The sequence below is a fragment of the Ananas comosus genome, linkage group 22, assembly GCF_001540865.1.
Source record: "Ananas comosus cultivar F153 linkage group 22, ASM154086v1, whole genome shotgun sequence".
NCBI classification, from domain to species: domain Eukaryota; kingdom Viridiplantae; phylum Streptophyta; class Magnoliopsida; order Poales; family Bromeliaceae; genus Ananas; species Ananas comosus.
The window spans coordinates 3,487,286-3,513,993 of NC_033642.1; the positions used below are offsets into that span (position 1 = coordinate 3,487,286).

At 38.2% G+C, this 26,708-nt stretch overlaps 2 protein-coding genes across 6 annotated transcripts; one reads left to right on the top strand and one right to left on the bottom strand.

The window, feature by feature from the left end:
- On the bottom strand, positions 6,000 to 14,905 carry LOC109726957. Of its 3 annotated transcripts, none has more exons than XM_020256783.1 (2): positions 12,859 to 14,905; positions 6,000 to 6,180 (listed from the first exon to the last, which is right to left on the bottom strand). In XM_020256783.1, exons 1-2 carry the CDS (start codon positions 14,674 to 14,676, stop codon positions 6,043 to 6,045), a joined length of 1,956 nt encoding a protein of 651 aa, XP_020112372.1. In that variant the 5' UTR covers positions 14,677 to 14,905; the 3' UTR covers positions 6,000 to 6,042. The 3 variants fall into 3 exon arrangements, with proteins under 3 accessions (XP_020112372.1, XP_020112373.1, XP_020112371.1); XM_020256784.1 differs by having other exon boundaries at positions 6,135 to 6,173; XM_020256782.1 differs by lacking the exon at positions 6,000 to 6,180 and adding an exon at positions 6,218 to 7,004.
- On the top strand, positions 16,301 to 24,698 carry LOC109727006 (pentatricopeptide repeat-containing protein At1g12775, mitochondrial-like). 3 transcript variants are annotated; one of them, XM_020256854.1, is made up of 3 exons: positions 16,301 to 17,132; positions 19,602 to 20,236; positions 21,910 to 24,698. In XM_020256854.1, the coding sequence occupies exons 2-3, from the start codon at positions 20,211 to 20,213 to the stop codon at positions 24,203 to 24,205; spliced, it is 2,322 nt and encodes a 773-aa protein (XP_020112443.1). In that variant the 5' UTR covers positions 16,301 to 17,132; positions 19,602 to 20,210; the 3' UTR covers positions 24,206 to 24,698. The 3 variants fall into 3 exon arrangements, with proteins under 3 accessions (XP_020112443.1, XP_020112444.1, XP_020112446.1); XM_020256855.1 differs by having other exon boundaries at positions 20,027 to 20,236; XM_020256857.1 differs by lacking the exon at positions 19,602 to 20,236 and having other exon boundaries at positions 16,302 to 17,132.

Sequence of the window (26,708 nt, forward strand, 5' to 3'; positions counted from 1 at the left end):
TCTAACGCTTTTTTATTATGCGTGCCTATATATTTTATCGTATAATCAGATAAGGGAAAGCATATAAATGTTTTACGGGGTGGAATTAGCATATTATAAAACTAATTCCACATTATACTAGTTTCCCTTTCCTGATTAAGCGTTATAAGGGCGTTAGGGTAGAATTGGTGGGTTATAGAGGTGCTAAGGTAGTATTGGTAGGTAATAGGGTATTAGGGTAGTATTGGTAGGTTTTAGAGAGGGTGTTAGGGTGCTAGGGTAGTAGGGAGCTAGGAGTTGGTAGGTGCTAGGGTATTGAATGCGTGCAAAAGGAGTTTAGGATAGTGTTGGTAGGTGCTAGGGTATTGAATGCGTGCAAAAGGAGTTTAGGACAGTGTTGGTAGGTGCTAGGGTATTGAATGCGTGCAAAAGGAGTTTAGGACAACGTTGGTAGGAGCTAGGGTATGGAGATGCGTGAAAAAGGATGCCCTCTAGAAAACCCTGGTAAAGTATTTATGGAGAGCAGTATTTAGTATGCCCTCTAGAAAACCCAAGACAACTTTTCTTCTTTAGATTCAATTTATATATATATCCTCTAGATGAGTTAAGACAACTTTTCTTCTTTCTTTTCCATTTATATATATATATATATATATATATAGGTGCATGAGATATTTTCAAAATTTAAATTTTATCCATGCACCTGGTGCATGGATGATCTCATAAACCATCTCTATTCTTATTTATTTTTTTTTCTCTTTTCTTCTTCTTTTTTCCTCTTTTATTCCTCTCTCTTTTTTTATGCTTCAACAACTGGACCTTTGCAAATTGCGAGGTTCGAGTGATTGGATGTGTTTCGAGCTTGTCCACACTTGGTGGAGGGTCGTAGAATGTTTTCTGATCCAAAAAGTTCGAAAACTTGAGTTTTGGACGAAACCTGAGAGTTTTTGCTCTTGGGGACCGGTCCCTGATGGAAAAGACCGGTCCCCCAGTGAACAGTGCTGCGCAGCCGGCGAGGCAACCGGTCCCGCGCGGGGAGAGACCATTTCCCGAACGTTGGTTTTTCGAGTTCGCAGAGAGAGACCGGTCCTTACTGGGGAGAGACCGGTCTCTCTGGGCGAAAACTGCCCAGACCGGGCTGATGTAATATTGATTTTTTGAGGGGCCTCTTGGAATTTTGTTACACTAGATGGTCTATATGACCCATCCACCCTCTCTTCTCCTCATGTCCCTCCTCACACTCTCCCCACACCCTTGCTAGAGAGAGAAGAAGGAGAAGAAGAGGAAGGAGAAGAAGAGGAGAAGGATCTAGCTTGGGCTTGAAGCATTCCTTTGCCTTTCTTCCTCATCCCACCTTGTTGGTGCTTGAAGGCTTGGACTTGGAGCTTGCAAAGGAGGAGATCTTCACCGTTGGAGCTTGGACTTGAAGCTTCTAAGGAGGTTTGTTGCTCATTTCCCTCCTCTAGACCTTGTTTTGAAGGTATTTTGTAGATGGAACCCTAGAGTGGATATTAGGGTTGATTTTGGGGCTTTTTGATCTAGGGCTTTTGGAGCTTGATCACTTGGATTAGAGCCTTTCTTTGGGTTGAGTTGGAAAGGATTTAGCTCTCTTTTGGAGCATAGGAAGAGATTTTGCACTAGAGGTGAGTTTTTGACCCTATTCTTGAGATGGCTAAAGTTTGAGCCTAGAGTTGCTCGTAACGCTTGTGTATCCCTTCGCTGATCACTTTTAGGGTATTTTGAGACTCGTGGACAACTTCGTTCGGCGAAACGAAGCCTTACGCGACGATTCGGTGGGTTTGACCTAGCCACACAATGAGAAATTCTCATTTGTGATGAATTAAGTATCGTTAATTGAAAATGCATGCACATTCTTGTTATATGCATTTATTGTGAATTTTAGAATGCTTAAAATGCCTATGTTACATATGATAAAATTTTGGACCTCTATGTAGTAGAGAATTGCTTGGGAGATCTATGGTTGCATTTAGCATTCTATATGGGACTTAGTTTTATACTTCTATAGTGTAAATGAGCTTGGATTCATCCATTTAAACCTAAGTTTATTTAAGACATGAAAGATGACAAAATTGCCATATAGGGGTATCGAACTAGAATACATGTGAATTGGTGAGCTAATGTCATTAAGCGGCATTGAGCTCGGATTATGTGTGAACCTAGTGATTAGAGCCATTGCGGGATTTGGTTTATGTTGAACATTAAATTGCCTAAGTGTCATCAAAGGGCACTAGGCGTAGTGAGTGTTTTGAACTTCGCTTTGTGACTTACTAGATCTTCGGGATGCTAGTGACGATACCATATTAGAGACATGAGGTTTGGGTACTTGAGACTTGGACTATGCTTGCTTGCCATTTGTGCTCATTCGCACATGCTTGTGAGGGTCGCTCCCTACAAGCTGGCACTCTGGAGTTAGCCTACGCGACCTATGTTCGCTCGTGCGGTATTGAGAAGCCTACGGGGTCGAGTGGGACAGACACATTCCAAGAGTAGGAATGTTGGGCTACCACAGGCACTTAGGCGGCACAAGCTGGACTACCTTTGGTAGGTTCTTAATTGGAAATGAAAATCGACACGGTGTTGGGTTTATTATAATCACTACTAGATAGAGAATAGTAGTTGGATTACTTGGACTTGCTTCTAGCATAGTTTTGGATACTTGAATATACATACATACATGTAGCATGCTAGGAGATGTTACCTATCGCATTCATATATACATTGTTGCCATGATAAAGCATGATCTTCATAATTTCATAAAGCAAATAATGATTATTACTTGTGGTCATGTCAGGACGTGCTTGTTCATAATGAAATAGGTGTACATCATATTTGACACAATGTAGTACCTTAGCATGTTTAATTATGCTTTCATAAATGCACTTTATTCATTACTATTGCTCTTTCTTGACTTACCATTTTCTTTTGGGGCCTAGTGGTGCATTGAGCTGAGGTCAGTAATTGCTCATTGGGAACTACAAATTATAGTTCTCACGCCCTCTGTTTTATGTTTTCTTTCAGAGCCTTCCACGCCGGGAGAGGCTAGGGACCGCGGGAAGGGAGTTGCTTCGAGCTAGCTTCTTTCGAGGGCGATTTGATAGGTGGTCTACCTCTCGTGGTTTTATTTTGTGAGAGGTTGTGAGTTGTACCCGTATATGTATAGAGACCATCATTCTTTTGGATCTTTGTATTCCTTTTGAGGAGATAGCATTGTATCACTTTGTGCTTTACTTTCATTGTCTAGTTATATTTCTTTTACTCTGGTTTAGATGATAGAACTTTACTCGCTCTGATATCATTAGTTGTTATTATTCTATTTGTTCTATTTCTTACTTTTACTTCCGCTTTTATTGTAGACGCCTTATATGTGTAGACATATGGCGGGTCTGGACACGCCACCGGGAGGGCCTCCGCCGATCCCGGGGCGTGACAGTTCTAGTGATGAGGTCAATGTAGTTTGTAATGCTAATGCGCAGCAGATTTGTCGCAGCTCGTCAGATTATTCTCGGCTGACTGTCGGGAGCTTTTGGAGGCTTATTTGGGCATATCAGCTTGAACCAAAGCAGGGGTTCAAACTACAGCAGTAAGCAAGGTGAGAGATTGCTGAAATTAGATGTTTGATTAGTATCTAATGCAATTTCCTGACTACTTCGCAACAGGTGCGAAGTTCACCCTGAGCTGAACTTCAAGACTCTTTTGGGCTGAAGCCATTGACTCATAGGTGGGTTTGACCTCACCAGAGCAAGTGAAACTCCTCTATATTCTATATGATACTATAGAACTGTTAATGTCATGCAATGGAGTTAGTATGTGACAAATAAAGAATGATTGAGGCAATACGCTGAGTATTAACTAATCTTGATTTCTCTAAATTATGACTCTACTATGCTTCTGTAAGTAAGAACAAGATATATGTTTGTGACACGAGTTGTTGTTGAATCTCAATGCGTGGACATTAAATGCTGGTTATATTTTATGAATTAGGGAACAAGGAGGTTAGATTATATTTTGGTAAGTAATATAATTGTATTGACAAGTTTGAAGACTAATGACATATATGTACACTTGCATTGCTTTCATGTACATCTTGAATCTAGAGGTTAGTAGTATGTTACCTATGATTGAATTTCGACCTAAAGGTCGAGAGTAGAACCTTACATGTTAAGACATGCTATTTGAGAACAGTTAAACAATAAATTATACTTGCTTGCCATTGTGCTCATTCGCACAAGCTTGTGAGGGTCGCTCCCTACAAGCCGGCACTCCGGAGTTGGCCTACGCGACAGTTGCTCGCCTGTGCGGGATTGGGTGCCGAAGTGGATTGCCGTGGGGAGTGTATACTACCACGGGGCCATTAGGCGCGGCGCAAGCTGGACTACCTTGGGTAGGTCCTTATGAATGAAATGAAAGTATTAAATGACAAAAGACAGTAATGAATGCTCATCAGTTATAGTGTATAGTATTTACTTACACATCCATATTTATGTTTATGTTTATAGTAGTGCTATGCTTCTATTATTCAGTTGATTCATTACTGCAAAAATCATGATTATATATTGATTACATGCCTATTGCCTATTAGCATTGCATATATATATATATATATATATATATATATATATATATATATATATATATATATATATATATATATATCATGCAATTATCACTTTTACTTTCATTTAGTACATCATGAGCCTAGTGGTGTAATTCGCCGAGGCTGGCGGCTTACCCACTGGGAACTATTGTTAATAGTTCTCACGCCCTTTTTATGGTTGTTTTTTTCAGAGCCATCTACAGGAGAGGCTAGGGATCGTGGCAAGGGAGTCGCGTCTAGCTAGACATTGCTAGGAGCATGCTAGTCGATCACCTTGCTACTCNTTTAATTTAGTTCAAAATGATATCTCTTTTATATATTATGTCTCTTAAGACTCTTTTTGTCAAGTGTAATTAGAAATTTCGTCTCAAATGCAACTTAAAAATGCTTGTATATTTATCTAATTTTGCCGATTCGACTAGCATTTGCAACCATGTAGTTCCAATAACTACAATATATCTAAAGATGACATTTTCAAGTCTAAAGCAATAGTAAAGAAAGAAAGTAGCATAACTAAGAAAATAAACTTGCATATTTATAATATTCAAACATAATGTTGACTAACTATATTAGACAATTTTGTTACAGGCACATCGAGCTAAAGATATTGTGAAGAATTTTCTTATCCCATCAGATGCTCAGGTTATCTTCTAGATTTTTTCATTATTGCTCTTTTTGTTGTTTTTATATATTTCTTTTATCAAAACATATGAAATATTTGATTTGTTTCTTTGTTGATTGAAGGGTGGAAATGAAGTATACTTGAAAAGTTTAAAAAAACCTCATGGTAACGTGGCACGAGGTTACATATTAAGTAAGGATCCCATGACGAAAGTTGGAGGAGTCGAGTTAGGACCACAATATTGGGAGGTTCAAATAGACGTAGCAATACTTCACAATGAGCCATTATTAAGACCTTATGGAAATTATTTGACCATTGGAGATGCCGTAGGTGTAACGGTGGCTTGGCCATATACCTATGTATGCACAAAATACTAATTTTTCTTTTAAATTTTCTTACTATATTTTATAACTTTGCAAATCAAATTTTAATTTTGTATACTCTTTTGTACAGGTTAAGTGCAAGTAAAGCTGAATGCACATGAGAAGTTCAAATTGAAGAAATGTTCGTGAAGCAATTTAAGCTTTCATTTTGTTATGATAGTATTTATACTACTATATATCATTTTGTTAGATATCTTTTGTATTGAACAGTTTGTGATATTTTTGGATATTTAATGTATCAAACAGTTTGTGATGTTTTTGGATACCTAATGGTTTTGGATATCATTTTATTTGATATTGTTCTTCAAATTAATTGCATTATATAGCAACATTTATTAAGTGTTGCTAATTACTCAGAACTAGCAACAATTTTTCTATATGTTGCTAAATGATTCAGCAACATGGGCATAAGCAACACTAAACTTTAAATGTTGCTAAAAGATCTAGATGCATTTCTTGCACATATAGCAACATTTATATATGCCACTAATTGTCAATTTTCTTGTAGTGTCCCAATCACCTTGTGCAGACAATGAGGTTCTTGAACTACTCAGCAATCCTCTAGAGTGAGGCCCTGCATACTACAAAACAACGAAGTCAAACTAGATTTATAGTAAATTCAATTTTGCATGTTATAAGAATTATACAAAGAAAAGAACAGGCACGAAAGGAATAATATGTTGAGAGTGAAACAGTAGGAAACAATCGATCTTTTCTGTCTTCTATTGTCTCTTCTTCTAATCTCCTTCAGGACTTCATCTTTGGTCTTTAAGAGATAGGTGTAACAAAATTTAGAATAGTCGTCTATAAAGGTCACAAAGAAACGACTTCCTCCACGAGTAGGACCTCTATTGGAATCACAGACATCACTATGAATCAGTTCAAGAATCTGGGTATCCCTATAAGGAACAGATTTAAAAGATTTCCTAGGCTGCTTAGCTTGGGTACAAATCTCACATTTGGACATAGGATCAATCTTGAATTTGGGTACAAGATTAAGATTGGATAGTTTCAGAATAGATCTAAGGTTCACATGCCCTAATCTGCCATGCCATATATCACAAGATTCAGTATTCAAAATAACAGTAGAAGAAGTAGAAGAAGAAGAATTTTTATTATCAGCAAAAGAAAGTACATTCAGTTTGAACAAACCCTCAGATACAAAACCTTTTCCAATAAACATTTCTTCCTTAGAAATTACAACTTTATTAGATTCTAAAACAATCTTATATCCTAATTGCACTAGTAAAGATCCACTAATCAGGTTCCGTCGGATCTCAGGAGAATGCTGCACATTGTGAAGGATTAACGTCTTTCCTGAAGTTAACTTCAGCTTGACTGTTCCGATCCCCAACACATTGACAGCTTTTCCATTTCCAACAGTCACACATCCTCCACTTGTGTCCTGATAAGAGGAGAATAGGGACCTATTAGTGCAAACATGGACATTGGCTCCAGAGTCTAACTACCAATCCAAATTATAATAGGTAAGGTTAACATTAGGTACAAATGATACTGACCTAAAAGTGGAGTTGGAAGGTTCACCCTCAATCATGTTGACTTAAGGTTTAGGATAATTGTTCTGATTGTTTTGACCCTTCTTATAGACAACCTTCTCTTTTTTCCAATAAAAACATTTTGAAGCAAAATGGTTGTCACGGCCACATACATAACAGAAACCATCATTCTTCTTATTCCCACTAGATTGGTTGGTATTGAGTTTCTGGGTATGGTTCCGGTTTCGATTTGGGTTCCTACCTTTAAAGTCTTTACCCTTAGGTTTAAAATTTTTACCTTTGGGTTTTAGACTCATGGTTCTAGCTCTGAATCTCGGTCAGGTTTATGTTTGATCGGTTGTTGGACGGTTTAATCTCTCTAAGTCGGTATTGGTCTTTTATTCTTATGGATTGGATTATCGATCTAAGTTTAAGAGTTTCTTGGGTTCGTCTAAGCTCTTGGGCAAATTTGGTCCAGGAAGGAGGTAATTTATCCAATAGACAGGTTGCCTGATAGGTTTCATCTAAGGTTGATCCATTCCTATAAATCTCTTGGACAAAATTCTGAAATTGATGGATTTGATCGTTTATAGAAATGTTGTCTACCATTCTAAAATTGTTAAAATCGGTAATAGTAAATCTGGCGACACCTTCATTATCTCTAATGTAGGCATCTTCTAAAGCAAACCATAAATCCTTGGCAGTTTGATATTTCCTATAAGTTTCATAAAGTTGGTCAAATAGGCAGCTGAGCATTCTAAATCTACAGTGAAATTCAATTTCCTCGGGAGATTTATCTCTAGATTCTGTAACTGAGGTGGTAGTAGATTTAGAAGATAGGCAGCTGAGTATTCTAAATCTACAGTGAAATTCAATTTCCTTGGAAGATTTATCTAATCTAGATTATGTAATTGAGCTGGTAGTAGATTTAGAAGAATCAGATTGAGGAGTTTCAATAGATGGATCAGAAGAATTTTTAGAAGTAGGATAAGGAGGTGTTTTTCCAATTACAGTTATGAGGTATAAGGTGATAAGCCAAGCCTCTAACTGTTCTTGCCACCTCAAAAAACCTACCCCTTTAAATTTTTCTGGTTTAAGACTAGAAGTGTCATCAAAACCCATTCTAAACAATCTAGTTGAGGGAACAAAGAAATTAACGATGATTGAAAAGAGCTGCAAAAAAATGTTCAATAAACCTTTTTAGAAAAATAAACATATTGTTAAGGTTTCTACCCTAGTCAACCAGAATATTTTAGGGTTTAAGTTTTTAAACTTAATCTCTTATGAAAAGTTCGTTCAGCAGCAAACAGATGGCCCAAACAATTTAAATATTTGATTTCAATTAACTAATTTTAAACAGATAATATATGTAATGAGATAATATTTATACAGCAAATAGAGTTAAGAATCTACTGCAATAATAAAAGAATAGAAAGTAAAAGTGGTAGTGCTGGTTAGAGGGAGTAGTGTTTGAAGATGCTATTTAGGCCAATCGTGGGTTCAAATCCCAATTGAAACAGTTTTTCAAAAATATTGTAGCAATTTCTTCTTTCTTTTTTTTTCAAACAAAAATTTACTGTAGCAAAACCAAAACAGTAAAATATATATATTTTTTTTTTCGAAAAATAGTATAAATTAAACTTAAACTTTTGAAAAACTGTTTNCCAATTATATAAATAATAAAGATTAAGTACAAATATATGTCCCATAGAAAATAAAATGCGTCAGCCTGATAGGCTTCTAGGGCATACAACTAACAGGTTCATCATGTGAAGTCGAGGGTTGCGCACGTAACGTCGAGGGTTGAGCACGTGAGGTCGAGGGTTGTGCACGTGAAAACTGACTCTATCTACAGTATTTATAATTAAAATTTATCAAAATATTTCATAATTAAAGAAAATATTCACCGCAATCTTGAGATATTACTGACCTTATCATTCTTACGCCTGGTTCATTACCAACTTCACGGTCACCAATTGGATTTTCCGGAAAACCCACATCGATATCATTATGTAGCAGATTTGTGTAATAGCCTTGCGACTGATATTGTGTCTCTAACGGATATAAATCTTTCTCGATGTATAGTGACACACATCCATAATGTTCAAACAATCCAATTAATCCCTCCAATGATTTATCATCTACTATATCATGAGCAATATATTCATTCGCTCCCGTAGGGCATCAAATTGTGTATTTAAGACAACATTCTTCTCTATTACAATTTACTAAATGATACATTCTTCTCTCAAAATTCGTATAGGTCGTATCTGAACGAATCGCGATCAATTTCTTTCGACCACCGAAATATCGGGGACCATTTCCATCCATAACTAACTGTCCATCTCAATGAACACTAAGAGACATCCGATGACTAGCCATTTTAACTACATAGAAAAAAAATTTAACAACATTCTCCATGTTCTCATTTGTGAAAACTAAATCTAAGTGAAATGATAAAGAAATGATAGAAAGTTTGCAACAAGCAAATAAAGGGAGTGTTACTATGGTCCTAAAAATTACAAGCAAGAAGGCCGAATTGTAATGCTTGCTAACTTTCTTGTACACTTTCTCACAAGAATTCACTCTCGCTTGAGTATAATAAATTTAGTCACTATAATGTGATTGTCAGGGATGGACGAAGATAATAGAAGCTTTTTTTAAAATATTCTAGAGGAAACTAGCCATTGCAAACATAAATGAAAAAAAAAACCAAAAATCACATCCTGCGACTGCTTGTCCTAACACCCGTGGTCAAGAGTCCATCAGCTAATTTTGCCAGATTGCTTCCTTTTGAAATAATTTGGCTGTTGTAGCTCCGACGACTAGACAGTCACCATTCTTAGACCATGGTTGACAGAGACATAAGAGAAAATCTCATGTTCTCTCTCATAGCAGAATAATCAACCAAGCTGACACGTAAGGTCAACGGAAACTGCCTTCGACCTTGGCTGTAGTATGTTTTCAAACCCCACACGGATTATTTGAGCATTATGCAAGCCAAGCTTAACCTAGGTTTTAAACCGACTATAAAGTGTGCTAATAACTGCAGCTGAAAGAGCAAGGTGAGATAAACATAGTTTAAACTAGGTTTAAACCTAGTTTACACTTATTAAGGGAGGTTCCTACCTGCAATGTGGGTTGCTGAGGGAGGTTGGCACGGGCGGTGGATGCGTGGGTCGACGGCGACCGGCGGCGGCGACGTTGGCAGGGGCGGTAGCGACCGGGGGCGGCTCTTGGAGAGGGATGGGCAGAGAGAGAGAGAGAGACAGAGAGATAGAGAGAGAAAGAGAGAGAGAGAGAGAGCGAAGAGGGAGGGAGAGGTGTCAGGGTAGGTCAGGGCCCTAGGTATACCTAATGAAGACGGTGAATGGTTCACCGTCTTCATAAGGCGGTGTATCGTTCACTGTCTTATGAAGACGGTAAACTATTCACCGCCTTCTATAGGACGTCGGTGAATAGTTCACCGTCTTCATAAGGCAGTAATAATAAGATGGTGAACCATTCACCGTCTTATTTGCATTTTAGCCCCGCCTCCAGGACTTAGCCAAATTTGGCTGGGGGGGGGGGGGAGTTTACACTAAAGACGGTGAATGATTTACCGTCTTAGTTAAGACGGTGAACCATTTACCGCCATTTCGAGGGCACAAGAATGGCGCATGCTAAGCTGTTGGAAAGGTGGCCTTGTGTAACACACTGGACCTTTGCAAATTGCGAGGTTCGAGTGTTTGGATGTATTCCGAACTTTTCCACACTTGGTGGAGGGCCGTCGATGGCATACCGGTCTAAAAGTTCGATCTCTAGAGTTTCGGCTGAGTCCTGAGAGTTTTACTCTCGGAGACCGGTCCCTGATAGGAGAGACCGGTCCCCCAGTGAACAGTGCTGCGTAGCCGACGAGGCAACCGGTCCCTGGCAGTCGAGACCGGTTCCCGAGCGCGTTCTCGTAGTGAGAGACCGGTCCCGTGCAGGGAGAGACCGGTTCCCGAACGCTAGATTTTCGGGTTCGCAGCGAGAGACCGGTCCCTGCTGGGGAGAGACCGGTACCTCTGGGCGGAAACTGCCCAGTTCGGGCTGATGTAAATTGGACTTTTTGAGGGGCCTAGCTGGATTTTGTTACAAGAGAAGGCTTATATGGCCACTTCTCCTTCTCCTCTTCTCACTTCACCATTTCTTTTGCTTCTAGAGAGAGAAAGGGAAGGAGAAGAAGGAGAAGAAGAGGAGAAGAGCTTGCATAGAGGCCTTGGAGCATCACCTTCTTCCTCATTTCTCACCTTTGGTGGCTTTGCACTTGCGGTTGGAGCTTTGTGAAGGATCAAACCTCAACCCTACTTGGTTTTGAGCTTGAATTGGAGCTTCTCTTGAGGTTGGTAGCTTATAATCCCTACTTAATACAGGTATTTCTAGGTTTTAGTAGATAAACCCTAGATTTTGGGATTTAGGGTTTATTTTGGGGGTTTTTGGATTTGAGGCTTCTTAATCTCATTTGAATGGTTTGGAACCTTTAAATAGGTTAGATTGGGAGACCTCTACCTTCCATTTGAGAATTTGGAGAGGGTTTTCCACTTAAGGTGAGTTTTTCCCAACCCTAGCTTGAGTTGGTTAATGTTTGAGCTATTCGCTCTTCGTTTCGTTTGGGTGACCCTATTTTTGATGTTTCTAGGGTACTAGGGAGCTTGTGGATATCTTCGTTCGGCGAAACGAAGAAGTCGATTCTTTCGGTGGGTTTGGCTTCTTTGAAATGGGAGGAAATTCCTCCTATGCGATTAAATGCTTTCACTTACCATAAGTTCATGCATATTCATGTTTAGTAGCATTTATGAGAATTTTTGAAATGCTTAGAACTCATATGTTATGCATCAAGAAAATTTACTCTATATAGTAGAGAGAGACAATGTGCTTTGTTAACATGCATGCGGCGAACATTCTATGAGATGGTAGGAAATCAAGTTTCTTGCTTCGATTTTGACTAGAATTATAAGCGCGTGAACTTAGTATCCATGTTGGGACAAAATAAGCCATAGTGTCATAAAGAGGCACTTGGCCGAGAGAATTATGAAACTGCAATATAGAGACATATTGATAGGCCACTACATATCTGCTATATTCCATGTTAGAGACATAATGACATAGGGATAGGCCAGTGAGATACTTGACACATTCCATGTTATTAGACATGAGGATTTGGTACTTGCGACAGATCGTTTGACTACTTGCCATTGTGCTCATTCGCACATGCTTGTGAGGGTCGCTCCCTACAAGCCGGCACTCCGGAGATGACAGATACCGGGACTCTGGGTGGGCATCCGACAGACCGGCCACGGCTCGGATTACCGGGGCACCATCAGTTGTAGGGGTGGGATCCTTACTCGGACCGGGTGCCGTTAGGTGAAGCCGCGGGTTAGGGCGTGCCGCTTATACATAGCGCTACCGGTAGAGANGTCCTCTCCAATACTATGGACGAGGTAATAAAATATAAAGGGTTAAAGTATGGAACGTTGGAGCCCACAACGTTCCAACGCACTAATTAAGGTCTTAATTAGTGGAACGGATCTGCGCACGATCCCCCCCTCGCGCGGAGCGGCCGCAGTTGATGCGGCCGTTTCGCTAATTGATAATTAAAAGTTAATAAAAAAATAAATATTAAATAAATAAAATTTTGGATTTTCTCCAACAAGCTTGACTTTCGACTAGGCTTAGAAAGCTGTTGCCTTTAACCATCACACTGGGGACACAGTTAGCATTATGGAAGTTGCAACCACTTACATCCGATTCCTGCAGCTTGTCTTGTTCATAGGCCAGAAATCGCGAGCAGGGGTGCGGCATCTTAAGCACTGTTCCTAGCTTCTTGTACAAATTCACATAATTCCACACATGGCAAGCCTCTGTCATACTAATAATTGGACTTAGCATTTGATTCCGCAAGTCTTGTGATCTCTCTTGCTGCCTCAACATTGGTGCAAATTCCACCTCTTGTTGATTATTGATTTGGTGTAGCTCGAAGCATTGCTCATAGCCCCCAATCCAATTTCGAAGGTTATTTCCACTGAACATAAGAAAGTCCATCCTCGGAAAAGATTTGGCATGGAATTGGCTGTTCACTTCCAAAAGAATTGCAACAATTTCCTTCTTTTGAGTGGAATCTGTAATTTCTCTATGTGGCTTTTGTATGCAAGCGTGTGTCTTCTCCATTGTTGCTTCAGGTTTAATCCAATAGGGCCGAACTACTATTACTTGTGCTCTATGCTTGATTACCATTGGTAGCTCACTTGTGATGATAGGAATGTGAGAAACTCCTTCAACATTAGGAATTGTTACCTTGTCTTGTTCAAGATCACATAGCACTGGCTTATATGTCTTCAACCAGTCAGTTCTAGGCACTCGATCCAATCCTTCAAGCCTCAATTCTCTTAGTTTGGCCCAGACATTGTGGTCTTGCCTTACTCCTTCAATGCTATGAGTGGTCCCCTCATTGGGTCCAGGATCAAAAGGCACTTGCTTATATTTCTGCATCTCATCAATTCCCAGCGCTGTATCTGAACCTTTGAGCCTCGATTTCCTTGAATCAGCAAGGGGTTGGTGACCTTGCTCCTTCTTTGCAAACTGAGGGTAATAACTATTGTCTAGCTTCTCGGGACCTGCTTTCACTATCAAGGGTGCAAAAGTAGTAGACCCCACTTTGGTAGCTTTTGCCGCTCCGAAGTCAATAAGGCTATGTAGGCTTCTATCATCAACCAAACTTAGAAGGGCTTGGTTATTTGACTCCTTGATAATTACAGCGTCATAGGCATTTCCTTCTTCTACTTGTTGTGGCTCACATCCTTCTTTTGCTGTTTCAGATTCAGCACCCAGTGCACCTTTTTTCTGTGCTGGTAACAAATGCAAGGAGCTATTCTCGCATTGCTTCCCTGTAATAAACTCCTCTCCGTCGCTTAGCCCTTGCGTCTTCGTTTGCTCACTTGGTACAGCCCCTTCGATAAGATAATAATCAATGCTTTCTTTAGAATTGTGAGCTATGTTCTTGGCAGCTTCTGCAGTACTTCCAAATTTTGTTGAAGCCGCGTAGGCGTTTAGGGCATTGTGGGCAGGCTTGAATAGAGGTGGCTGTGCTGCAAGCGGCTTCAGCAGCTCCTCCGGCTTGCTAACACTGTCCCTCAACTTCACTTTACACATCCTGTTGGCCTCAATCTGTAGACTCGTTTTGTGCTTTTGCTCTACTTCCTTCACTGCAGCTGGTTGGTCGATTACGGAATTAGTCAGTGAACTAACTCTTTTCTCTAGAGGAATGGGTATGGGTATTAGCTTTTTCTCTTCTTTTGGGACCTGCACTGTTATCTCTTCTTCTCTAGCATGCACAAATCGGCTTCTAATCAACTCTAGGAGTTGTTCATGCCTGCGGGCCTCCTCCTCCATCATAATTTCGTACCTCCTTGCCTCTTCCTTCCGCAGGGTTTCAATCCTTTGCGCCAAAATATCTAAATTCTGATTGAAATCCCTAGCAATTTGCAACGTTCCTTCAAAGCTTTGGTTATAACTAGTAGTTTGTTGCTGCCACTTTGTTCCAATAGCCATTTTGCCTACCATCCCTGGACAGTAACTAATTCTTCTCTTGCCTTGTACAAGCTACTAGTGATTTAAATCCGTTGCCTCGTGCTGAACCAACTTGCTAAGCTATACAATGTGGGATCTACCTGCTTGAGAATTTGTTCGCAGGCAGGAACCAGGTGGGAGCTTCACAATTGAGCAGAAATTAGCTCTGCTGGATCTGTGCAAAACTCAGAATCAGTGTGATTCCGCTGCGGCCCCTTTTGTCGAGATCNATCGTTGCTTTCATACTTATGCTAATTATGCTAAGTAGAGATATCATGTCGTAGTAAGTTACATTTTTGCTTACCTTTTTACTTTTATAGTCACTGACATCTTTTGTAGTTTTGGGCCTTATGGTGCATTCACTGAAGTCAGTAATTGCCCACTGGGAACTATTTTTAATAGTTCTCATGCTCCCGTTTTATGGTTTACTTTTCAGAGCCTTCGGCACCGGCGGAGGCACGGGATCGCGGCAAGGGGATCGCTTAGCTAGCTAGCGAGGAGCGGTACCTTGCCTAGGTGGTTTACTCTTCCTTTTGTAGTTGAGAGAGTGAGAGATTTTTTTTGTACCCATGTATAGAGACCACCTGTGTATCTACTTTTAGTACTTGTCATGGGATTCCCATTGTATTTACTTTATGTTTTACTTAGTGGATTTATAGTTTCATCCTTATTTCTTGTTGTAGCTGTTAGACATTCTTTATACTCTGATACTCCTAGATGTCTTTTATCATTGCTTTTATTATTGTTGTTGTTAGACGCCTTATGCGTTTTAGACGCATGGCGGGTCTGGGCACGTGCCGGGCGGGCTTCCGCTGGGTCCCGGGGCGTGACACCTTGTAAGGGAAGCGGGGGGTTTTTGCACGAAAGGCGGTGAATGGTTCACCGCCTTTACAATAGAATTACGAAGACGGTGAATCGTTCACCGTCTTTGGGAGAAAAATCCCACGTGGCATCCACATGGCGAAAGGAGGGTTAGTTTTACAAATATTTTTTTGGGAGAGTTATTTTGTCAAATACGAAATTCTAAAGGGTAATTTTATAAAAAAGACCTATCCATTTGCTCGCTCGCCTTAAAAAGCGAAAAAATGCCTTGCTCAAAAAATTGCTCTTCCTAAAGAAGAAAACAAAAATCCCCTCGCTCAAAAAAAAATTTCTCTACGCTCCGCTTATTAGTCTACTGACCACTCACCCCTGCCTCCACCCCCATTCCCCCCACCCCCCACCAGCGCCCCCTTCCCGGCAGCGTGCCGCTTGCCATCAGAAGTTCGGAACCCCCGGCCGCGCGCCGCTCGCCGCTCGCCATCGGAAGTTCGGAACCCTCNGATGATGAAATTGCTCTGAGGTCGGATGGCGGTGAGGATGATGGGTGCTTCCGGCAGCGACGCCCGAGGAAAAGAAAGGTAAGTGGTAGAGAGGGTGATAGGGAAAATAGAGATTAGGGATAGAGAAGAGATAAGATAAAAGGAGAATTGGGGAGAGAATTAGCAAAGAAGGAGAAGTAGTAGAGAAGAATTTTGGGGGAGAAATAGACTAATTCATTTTCATTCATACCTCTGTTGCAATTACATTCTTGTATATATACTTGCTACACTTAGTATTGAAATCAAAGTAAACTATCCTATGAGGGCTAAACTGCAAAATAGGCAAACAAGTGGGAGCGAGGCTTGCTGGGCTGATTTTAAGCCAGTTGATGGGCCGAGTGGGCTTGACCGGTCCAACTGTCTGGCAAACGGGTAAACGGTTCTCGGGTTCGCCTTCTCCGCACTACCCACTGCCCGGTGGGTCTTGGATTCGCGTTTAGCCTCCGCTCCGGAGATCTGTCTATCCGACCCGCAAGGCTTCCATCTTCCCCAATCTTAGATCCTGTCGGACCTCTTTCTCCCTTCGCGTTTCTCCCATCTCCCCCACCGCCACCGTCTACTCGCAGATCGCCCTCGCCGCCGATCGCACCATCGCCGCGGGGCTCAAGCAGGCCTGCGGCGGGTTCCATAGCGCGGCCCACGCCTGCTTTTCTGAGGGAGACCGTCGCCGGGGAGGCTGTCGCGGCCGCAACGCCGCCCTTCCTCGTCGCCCGCTTGAGTTCCGCCTGAACGCCCTTGCCTCCGGTTCACCCCACTGAGATCGCTCCTTCACCATTCTGCTGCTGCCATTTTTATTCTCCTATTTTACTAGTAAAGTTGCTATTTTTACTACCTTCTCTGCTACTACTCTACCATTTATTCTTCAGGGTCATTACACCTCCCCGCCTCGGGCCGCGCGCCGCTCGCCATCGGAACCCCTACCTTTTCCCTCCTCCCTCCTTGTCTTCTCCTCCCGCAGTCGCTGCCGCCGCCTCCGCCGTAGCCGCTGCCGCTGCCGCTGCCGCTATCACTTTCTATGCCAACGCTTCTCCTCCTTCCCTCCTCAACTCCTCTCGCTTTCCCGTAGCCGACGTTCTCCTCTCAAGAAAGGTGCTGTCTCAACATACCTTCTCCTCTCGTCTTCTTCTTCCATCAACCTTATCAAGGATTTTAGTTGCCTTCTCATCAAGAAAAGCTTCCTCTACTTAATTTTTTTCGCACATTGTATGATTAGTTTGAATCATAATAGGCATTAGGCAGCAAATTATATTTGATTTGTTTGTGATTTCATCCCTACTCTGTAGTCTCTACCAAAGACAGATAATCATATTTGATCTTTTCTTCTTCTATAAGAATCTATTTTTCTTCTTTCCTTTCCAAACCATGTTTCATGAAAAATAATCCTTTTTCTTCACACACATATCAACAAACAAAATTTTCTTTAGAGTTTACTACCATTAAGTTAAATCTGCTTTTTTAAGCTTTTCTTATGATTTTTCTTTTGGGTCCAGTATAGGTTCGTTGGATGTTTAGTCAATATTTAACTTGCGTCTTTATGAGGAATTGATGATACTTTAGCTCAATCCTTCAGGCTTCAATGCAGCATTTCTATCCAAAAATTATAAGAAGTCCTTCGAAAATTTTATTTACAAAATTAGACCTAAGCAGTGAATTCGTTCAACCGCTTTCTAAACGTGGCCAATCTTTCACCGCTTGATTCAAAACATTAAAATTGTGTGCAGTGCTTATAGAGGCGGTAAATCGTTTACCGCTTTTAAAAGCGGTATACATAATTCCGAGTTCAGACGGAGGAAATATATAAATTATGCAAATGATTCACCGCTCTCTAAAAGTGGTAAACCATTTACCTCTTTAGCCTAATTTTAGAAATAAAGATTTCATATGCCCACATTTACAATTAAAATTTTTTATTGGCCTACTTACTCAAAAACTCTTTCTAAGTATCTTAACCCACCATTTACCTTTTTAGATATTTTCATGTAATTTTTCGTAATCATGATTTAGATGCATCGTGCTTTTTGTTTGGAATGAAATATTTCGTCTATTCAAAATCCATGCTCAAATGGGTAAATTTGGAATGAAATATACTGATCTGTACTTTTATATCATTCTCTATCATTTTCATTTTTAGGATATGTACCTTCATATCAACAAGATCTTGCCAATTTGGAGAAATATTTAGATTAATTTGGAGAGTTTAAACTACTGATTTTCTATTGGTATTTTCGTTTTGTTTGACTATCCAAATTTTGTTAGCTTATGATAGCTTTTTTCCGGCCATTATTCACTAATTACTTGTTCTGCTATGTTTCTTTAGTTTTCCCGTGTTAATCTTTTATTATATTTTAGTTATTTTATGATTATTAATTCACTATTTATCTGCTATTTGTTCTCTTTGTAATTTATGAGCCATGATTGATGAGGTAAAAGTTTGGGATGGGCTTGATGTGAATTGAGAAAAAGAAAAAGAAAAAGATGAGGAGGAACAAATCAAAATTGAAGAAAAATTTTGTCCAATTCCATATCATCTAGTGTACACCACATGTGGGAATGAGATTAAATTGTCCAGTCCTACGCCAATCCTAGTTTGCACCAAACACAAGATTGGGATTGAGTAAATCTTGTCCTATGCCAATCCAGTCCAATCCAATCTGGTACTTATAATCCAATCCAATCCAATCATAGGGCCTATTTGGCCTAGATTCTGGAAAAGTGATTTTTGTAGAATTGATTTTGGTTTGGAAAAGTGATTTCTATTAAAAGTTGAAGAGCGTTTGGCTGAGTCTGATAGAAAAGTGATTTGCTGAAGTGATTTTAGAAAGCTGTTTGGCAAATTCTTTTGCTGAAGTGATTTTGTAATGCTGTTTAACATTAGTTTATTAATTTATTTTGTAATGAAGTGATTTTCTAGGTTTAAACATCAAAGAAGGTTACATACAAAATATTATATTAATTTATTAATGTATATTAATAATTAAAATATTTTAAAATTATACTTTTTCTATATATAAAATATATGTTTAATACAAATTCAATTTTAAGTTCTGTTGGAATATAAATAAAAATTTTAATCGACCCAAATCCGTTATTTTAATTTTGGGTTAATTTCATATAGGTCCTTGCAAACATAGTTAATTGTAAATATATCTCTACAAAGTTTAACTTTCATATGTTGTCTCTGCAAAAGTCCTGATGTTTTCAAATATGTCCCTGCCGTTAGGATTCGTTAGAAAAAATTAGTTAATCATAGGTAAAATACTTAACCCTAGTTAGTTAATGAGATGAATTGACCTTTTTACCCCTCTTTAATTAATAGTTGGGACTTTTGGAGGGACATATTGTGATGGCAAAATGGTTGTTTCACTTAAAAAATAAATAGTGTTTTAACGGTAACAAACCAGAGAGACATATTTGAAAATATTAAGACTTTTGTAGAGACAACATATAAAAGTTGAACTTTGTAGGGATATATTTATAAGTCACTATGTTTGCAGGGAGCTGTATGAAATTAATCCTTTAATTTTTTTATAATCACATTCCCATTTATCGTGCCGGCAGCACTTGAAACCCTTCTCGCGGCGGGAGCTGCAGGGCCCCTGCCCCTGCCCTCTAAAGGTCAGCAAGGATTCCTTCAAGATCGCCAAAAAGCCCGCTTTCTTCCCCCACCCCCAACCCCAAGCCCAACAACCGCAACAACAACATCAAGAACCTCTCATCTAAAACCAAAACCAAAACCAAAACCATCAAGCATTGCTCATCTGTGATCATCCATGCGGTGTCGCCCAAGGTCATCCACACCGCCCCCTTCGATTTCATGTCCCTCGTCTAGTGCCACACCGGGCAACTCCGACACTTCTTCTTCTACTGCAATAGCTCTATTGATAGTAGAAACAGCCATGACCCTCCTCCTCTTGCCTGCCACCGTAGTCGCAGTGTCTTTGTGGCCACATCATCATCACCATCATTGGCAGCAATTGTTGCAGGTGCAACAGCAGCTGCAAGACGGCTGTGCAGACGTCGAATTGCTGATTGGGCGGGCGGCTATGGTGGCGGTAGCTGCGGCGGCGACGGATCCTGTCGGCACGGATTGGCCGGATCCACCGAGCCATAGAGGAAGAGAGAGATAGAGAGAGAGAAATCTGTTAAAGAAATGGAGGAGGGAGAGAGATGGAGGAGTTAGAGAAGAGAGGAAGGTGATTTTTTTTTTTTTGGTTGGAGAGGAGTTGGGAAGAGGGTAGTTGAAAATATTAATTGAATATAGAAGGATAGAGTAGAATTATGTTATTTGCTTAGGGGTAGTTTGGGTATTTTGATAAAAATTTTAAGTAGGAAAATTGATTTTGTGGGAATCAGTTTTGGAGAAGCAGTTTTTTTCCGATTCTAATTCTGAGGCTTGAAAAATCGGTTTTCTAAGGGACTGTTTGGCCTAGCTTCTGAAAAAGTGATTTTTGAAAAAGTGATTTTGGTTTGGAGAAGTGATTTTAATTAAAAGCTGTGGAGCGTTTGGCAGAGTTTAGATAAAAGTGACTTTTTGGAAGTGATTTTGAAAAGTTGTTTGGCAAATTTTTTTTGATGTTTGCATAAATTAAAATTTTTAGTAAATTTTATTTTAAAATAATTTAAAATCTAAATTTAAATTTGAATTAAAATTAAAATTTTTAAATTTCAAAATTGTACAAAATTTAAAATTTGATATTTTAATTTAAAAAATAAATAAATTAAATATCTTAAAAATTTTTTTAAAAATTAAACTAATTGGAATTAACATATAAAAATATAAATAGTAAATTTAAAATAATATATAATTATGAATTGTAAATATAAAATTTAATGATATAAAATTAATTAAATGAAATTCAAAACTTTTAAATTTTTAGAATAGAAATTAAAATTAAAATCGAAATTTAAATTTGAAATTTAAAATTTAATCTTAAATAAATGTAAATAATGAAATATATGAATATTAAAATATAAAAATTAATATTAACAAAATATTGTAATTTTAAATTCAAAATTTAAATTTTAAAAATTTAAAATAATTAGTGAATTAAAAATTTAAAATAATTAGTGAAATTAAAATTTAATATTTAAATTGAATATTTGAAACATTTAATATTAAAATTTACAAATTCAAATATATAATTTGAAATAAAATTATAATTTAAACATTAAAAATTTTATAAATTTTAAAATCTAAATCAATTTAAATTTATTTAAAATCTAAAATTTGAGATTTGAAATTTAAAATTAAAATTTAAAATTTAAAGTTTGAAATCTATTTTTCAAAATTTAAAACTTAAAAGTTAAAGTTTAAAAATTCAAAAATGAATCTGAAAATTAAAATTTAAAATTAAATTTAAATTTAAATATTGAAATTAAAATAAAAATAAAAATTGAAAGTTTAAATCCAAAATCAGAATCAGATTTCAAGAAGCAGCTTTTTTCTGCTTCTAATTCTGGGGCCTTCAAAATCAATTTTCTGATTTTAAGAAGCAGAATTAGATTTTAAAAATGAGTTGCCTAACGCTCTATTGAGCCGAAAATCACTTTTCAGTCCAAAAGCGCTTTTTAAAAGCTAGGCCAAACACCCCCTAATTCTAAAAAGCAGAATCAGATTTTCCAACTCTTGTTGCCACACGCTCTACTGAGCCCAAAATCACTTTTGGGCTTAAAATCACTTTTAGGAAGCTGGGCCAAACACCTCCATAGATACCAAACATGCCCTATGAGATATTGATACTTTGGCTCAATGCCTTAATGCAGCACATGATCTGGTTTGGTTTGTTTCCTTACATTTTAGACTACAAATGTGATAGTTAAGTGCCCTTGATTTTAAATTTTGATTAAAACTTATTTTTTTGTATAGGATCGAACATATGATTTGGACTAGCAGTTCAATTACAAACTTAGTACTGTGCATCACCAGACGCAAGATCGGGATACCTCTTGCCAGCTCATATCTCAATGCAGTCCGATCCAATCTCGACCTCTTGTCCTATTTAATCCTATCCCGGGCCCCAAACACGCTCGTGTTGTTTCCTCTCAAGTTTCATTTGTACTCAACAACGGTTATTGCTCCTCTTCATAATTCTCTAGAAACTGGTCAGCATATGTTGAACTCACGCAAATATGAATCTGTTGTTCTCTCTCTCAAGAACAGGCTTCAGTCAGGTAGGTTGATTGATGTTTTGAATTCAACCTCTGATTTGAACTCTTCACTTAGAATCTTCAAATGGGCTTTGCTCCAAAAAGGATTTCACCATAGTGCTGAGACTTACTCCCTTATCATCTTGAGGCTCGGTTTAATGGGAGACCACCAAAATATGGAGGCGCTTCTTAGGGAGATGGTCCAAATGCGGCCCCCAAATTTAGAACCAATGCTTGATCAGTTGATTCTTTCCTTTTCCCAGAATCATAAATTCACTGAAGCTTTAGAGGTCTTTCAACATGCGAGTTCTTTGAAGCTTAGATTATCGCTCTTAGCATGCAATGCTTTATTGCGTGGTTTTGTCTTGGAAGGGAGAAGTTTTCCGTCATTTATGCTTGTATATAAGGAGATGGTGAAAGTGGGAATTATTCCTGATGTTGAATCGTTGAATCTTTTAATAAAAGTTCTTTGTGGCATTGGACGATTTGACTTGGCACTAGACCAGCTTCATAGGATGAATAAGAAATGTTGTACTCCAAACAGCGAGACCTTTGAAATTCTCATAGCAGCTCTTTGCTCTAATGACAAGGTGGATGAATCAGTCAAAATTTTGAATGAGATGTTAGAGAGAGGCTGTACTCTCGATCGTCAGTTTTATATTAGAGTTATACCTATATTTTGTTGGTCAAATAAGTTTGACGAAGCAACTAAATTGTTTCGGATGATGAAAGATACTGGTTTGCAAATAGAGATGGGTTTATATAGCATGATGATTCAGTGTCTATGTGAAAATCTAATGTTAAATGATGCTGTTGGGATTTTCGAAGAATTGTCAGCAGTTGGCTTTGTTGCTACGTCTTCTATCTATGTTGATATCGTGAATGGCTATTGTAAATTGGGAAAATTTTCCGAAGCTATGAGCTTTCTGGATGAAAACAATGTTTGGGAAATTGAGCCATACAATGCATTGCTCAGAGGCTTATGTGACGTGGGTAGATTTCATGGGGCTGTTCTTTGCATCAAAAAGATGTTTACAAGGGGCCTTACTAATATTTTTTCTTGGAATTTTCTTATACGAGGATTTTGCAATGAGGGAAATGTTAAAAGTGCATTTGAAGTTATTGCTAGAATGATTGTTTCTTCCTTCATGCCTGAGGAAAGAACTTACTCAGCTGTTATAACTGCTTACTGTAAGATGGGCTTATTAGAGAAAGCTTTAGATATTTTCAAACAGGCCAAAGCCAAGAACATGTGTATGGATTCAGAAACTTCCTCAGAACTTATTGAAGGTTTGTGTGGTGTGAAGAGGATTGAAGAAGCTACTGAGATGTTTTACTATCTTACTGGTAAAGGCTGTAGTCTATCTCCGTGGGCTCTCAGTATGTTAATTCAGGAGACTTGTCTTGTTGGAAAAGTGTGTGAAGCCGTAAAATTGCATTCTAAAGCGACTTCAAATGGTATATTTTGCACGCCTATGGCATATGCTACGATCATGGTTGGACTGTTGAATTTGAAGAAAGAAAAGGATTTACTACCACTCCTGGCGCAGATGTTTACAAAGGGCTGTATACTGGATGGACCGACCTATGCTACTATTGTATGTAGTTTCTGCACAAAGAGCACAATTCGGGAAGGTGCTGTTCTGTTTAATAAAATGATACATGATGGCTTTTTCCCCGACTCTAAAATGCTTGAGATGGTAGTCTTCAATACAACAGCATCTTCTTTGTTGAATAAGGTCGTGCATAGCTTAATTAAAGTAATAAATCAAGCTGGATTGCTTAATCCTAGAATATGTAACACAATCATCTATGGCCTCGTGAAAGAAGGCTATAAGCATGAGGCTTCTAAGTTTTTGGACCAGATGCTTGAAAATGGTTGGGTGCCTGATCCACAAACACATGGTTTATTGGTGGGGAATGTCAACCTGGAAGAGTCTGACGAAACCGGTGAATCCCACGAAAATTATTTTGATGATAGAGTTAGCAACATATTGGCTGAGGGTTTGAATTGAGGCAGAAGATATTGCTATGAACTAGGAAGTGCTGGGAGTCATGTCTGTCCTACAACTGCATGAAAGTATATTTGGCGCGTTGTTCTCGTTCAACTGCTTCATTTTGTTCGGGGCTTCATTGTGCTCCTTTGTAAAGGTTAATAGGCTGCAAGCTCGAGTTGCTGGCTCTTGGTATTGATTGGCGAAAATGTGTTAGCATCTAGTACACAGGTTGCCCTTACTGTGGCTACATCGAAAAACCTCTTCTATATTAATGTTGTCAAGGGAGTAACCGTTCAGGCTAGTTGGTTTTTCTTCCTTTGATAGTTACTTTTGTTTCCCATTATACCACCTTACTCTGTTATGTATTTTAGGATTTTATGTTCTTTATTTTAAAGTTAGTTTATTTATTCTCAAAATCATTTATAGGATGAATATTTGAAAAGCATCTAGAAAGTCCAAGTTAGTAAGCTCCTTAACTTTGAAGTATTTACATTGGGACTATTTTGTGATAGATCCACCGTCAAGTGATACATCTCCACAGGTGCATGTAAGATGTAAGGGACTAATACTCAGGTTGAGCTAATTGCACAACTATTGGAATAGTGGTATTGAAAAATGGAGATTTAAATCAAAACGTAAACTCTATATAACTGATAGTTTAAACTCTTTAAATTGCTGGATTTCTCAAAAGCTTTTGACTGGTGGGGTTTTGTCATCAGTAACTGTAGGAGGAAAAAGTATGAAAATACTGGATTTTGAGAGGATCTCATTTAGAATTTAAAACCAAAATTTTAACATTTTGTGCCATGCTGAAGCTTTCTTGAAGCCTGAGAAGATCTTGAGAACAAGAACCAGGCGTCAGAAGTAGATGTTGTTGTGTAGCTTCTTACATTGTTGGTCTGTACTCTTTACCTTTTCCGTCTTTCACTTCCACAGTGCCTTGTGTTCGAATCAGAGAATGTTGTTTTTTCTCACTTATAGAGATTCATCCTGTAGATTGCTGTTGTGGTATATAAAACCGGCAATAAAAATGCTATATTACTCAGCGACTTGCATTGTAATGTGATACAACCCTTGCATCTAATTGATCTCATAAGATTAAATATCCAAATAAATAAATATTTCTAAGTTAAATATTTTATCATGATATATAGTTTACAATAAGGAATAGTAATAGCTAAGAGAAGATTTGTTCATTTGATGAACTTATATATCGAGAAGAGCAAACAGATGTGGATTTTGAATGTAATTGTGTAAAAATATTATAAAGAGATTTTGTTAATCAATTGGTTTGAGATGGTACTTTAGAACATGGATATGAATGTAATTTTCGTATATTCATAATTATGGATATTTTGATAATATTTAATGAAGTATTTGAAAATACAAAAAATAAAATGTGCTTTAATTTAGTACTTTGTTATAAATAAAAGTTTAGATTAATAGTTATATATTACAAATAGTTTTGTGTTATCTAAATATAATCATATTTTTATATTTAAATTATTTCTAAATTCTATATAAATAGACTAACCAATTTGATAATGATTTTTTTCTCATCGTCTTATTGATTATAGTTTTTCATTGTTAAATAAATAATTACTTAAACAGTTAAACAAAATAAATTTTAGTGTTCACTGGATCAATATATTTGATGACAGAAAACAAGCATCCAATTCATAGCGAACATAGCACATCAAAGTTGACAAGCATGAAAATAAAAATTGATTGGCCCTACTTGTGGAATATCAACTGCATACCTCGTCCTAGTGTATGTGATTGTGAATGCAAGTCAATATTATTTTGAGCACCCTTGATCAGTATCTGATGATCCCTCCCATCATTCTGCAGCCAAGCCTTTGTCTTGTTGAAGGTGTTGCTGAGCATTTGTTCCCTCTAGAATCCAAAATTTAGGGGTGCTCTTTTGGAAATGTGGTCAAGGATTATTGACCTAACTAATTAGATTATAATTAAAAACAAAATTATTTGCTCTCTTTTCAAAGAAACAGGTGGATTTACAATTTGGTTCAAAGTACCTTATGTACAAGGTTTAAAGTGTCGCCCCGTGCCGTATGGCATAGGGCGGCATGTACAGTGCCCCACTAAGAAGGTGGCATGGTACAGGGGGAGTTTCGGACCACCCTCGTATTGTGGCACGGACCTGCGTTTCGCGCGAGACAGAGCGATACGGAGCGATACGCAAGTCCGTGCCTCGGCACTGTATTTGTTTTTTTGTTTTTTGCTTTTTTTTTCTTTTTATTTTGTTCTCTGGGATACCATGAAGCATCCCACACCCTCCAAGTACATTGCAAATCGAAGATCTATTTATTAAGTAAGTCAAAAAAAATATAATATAATATATATTTTTTTCAATATACGGGTAAATTTTTAATTTACATATCTGATCTATACTGCAGGGGGCGAAATCCCCCGCACCCCTCTTATCGGTTCAAGTCCTCCGCTTCCACTATAGACATCCATTTTTTTCAAAAAAGGTTTTCAATATTAGAAACTCGAGTTG

Coding starts and splice junctions, on each gene's coding strand:
- LOC109727006 (XM_020256854.1), top strand. CDS start 20,211: ATGGAGGAGTTAGAGAAGAGAGGAAG. Junction 20,237..21,909: donor GAGTTAGAGAAGAGAGGAAG/GTGATTTTTTTT, acceptor TTTTTTGTATAG/GATCGAACATATGATTTGGA.
- LOC109726957 (XM_020256782.1), bottom strand. CDS start 14,676: ATGGTAGGCAAAATGGCTATTGGAACAAAGTGGCAGCAACAAACTACT. Junction 7,005..12,858: donor ACAAGCTGCAGGAATCGGAT/GTAAGTGGTTGC, acceptor TCCTCTTATCAG/GACACAAGTGGAGGATGTGT.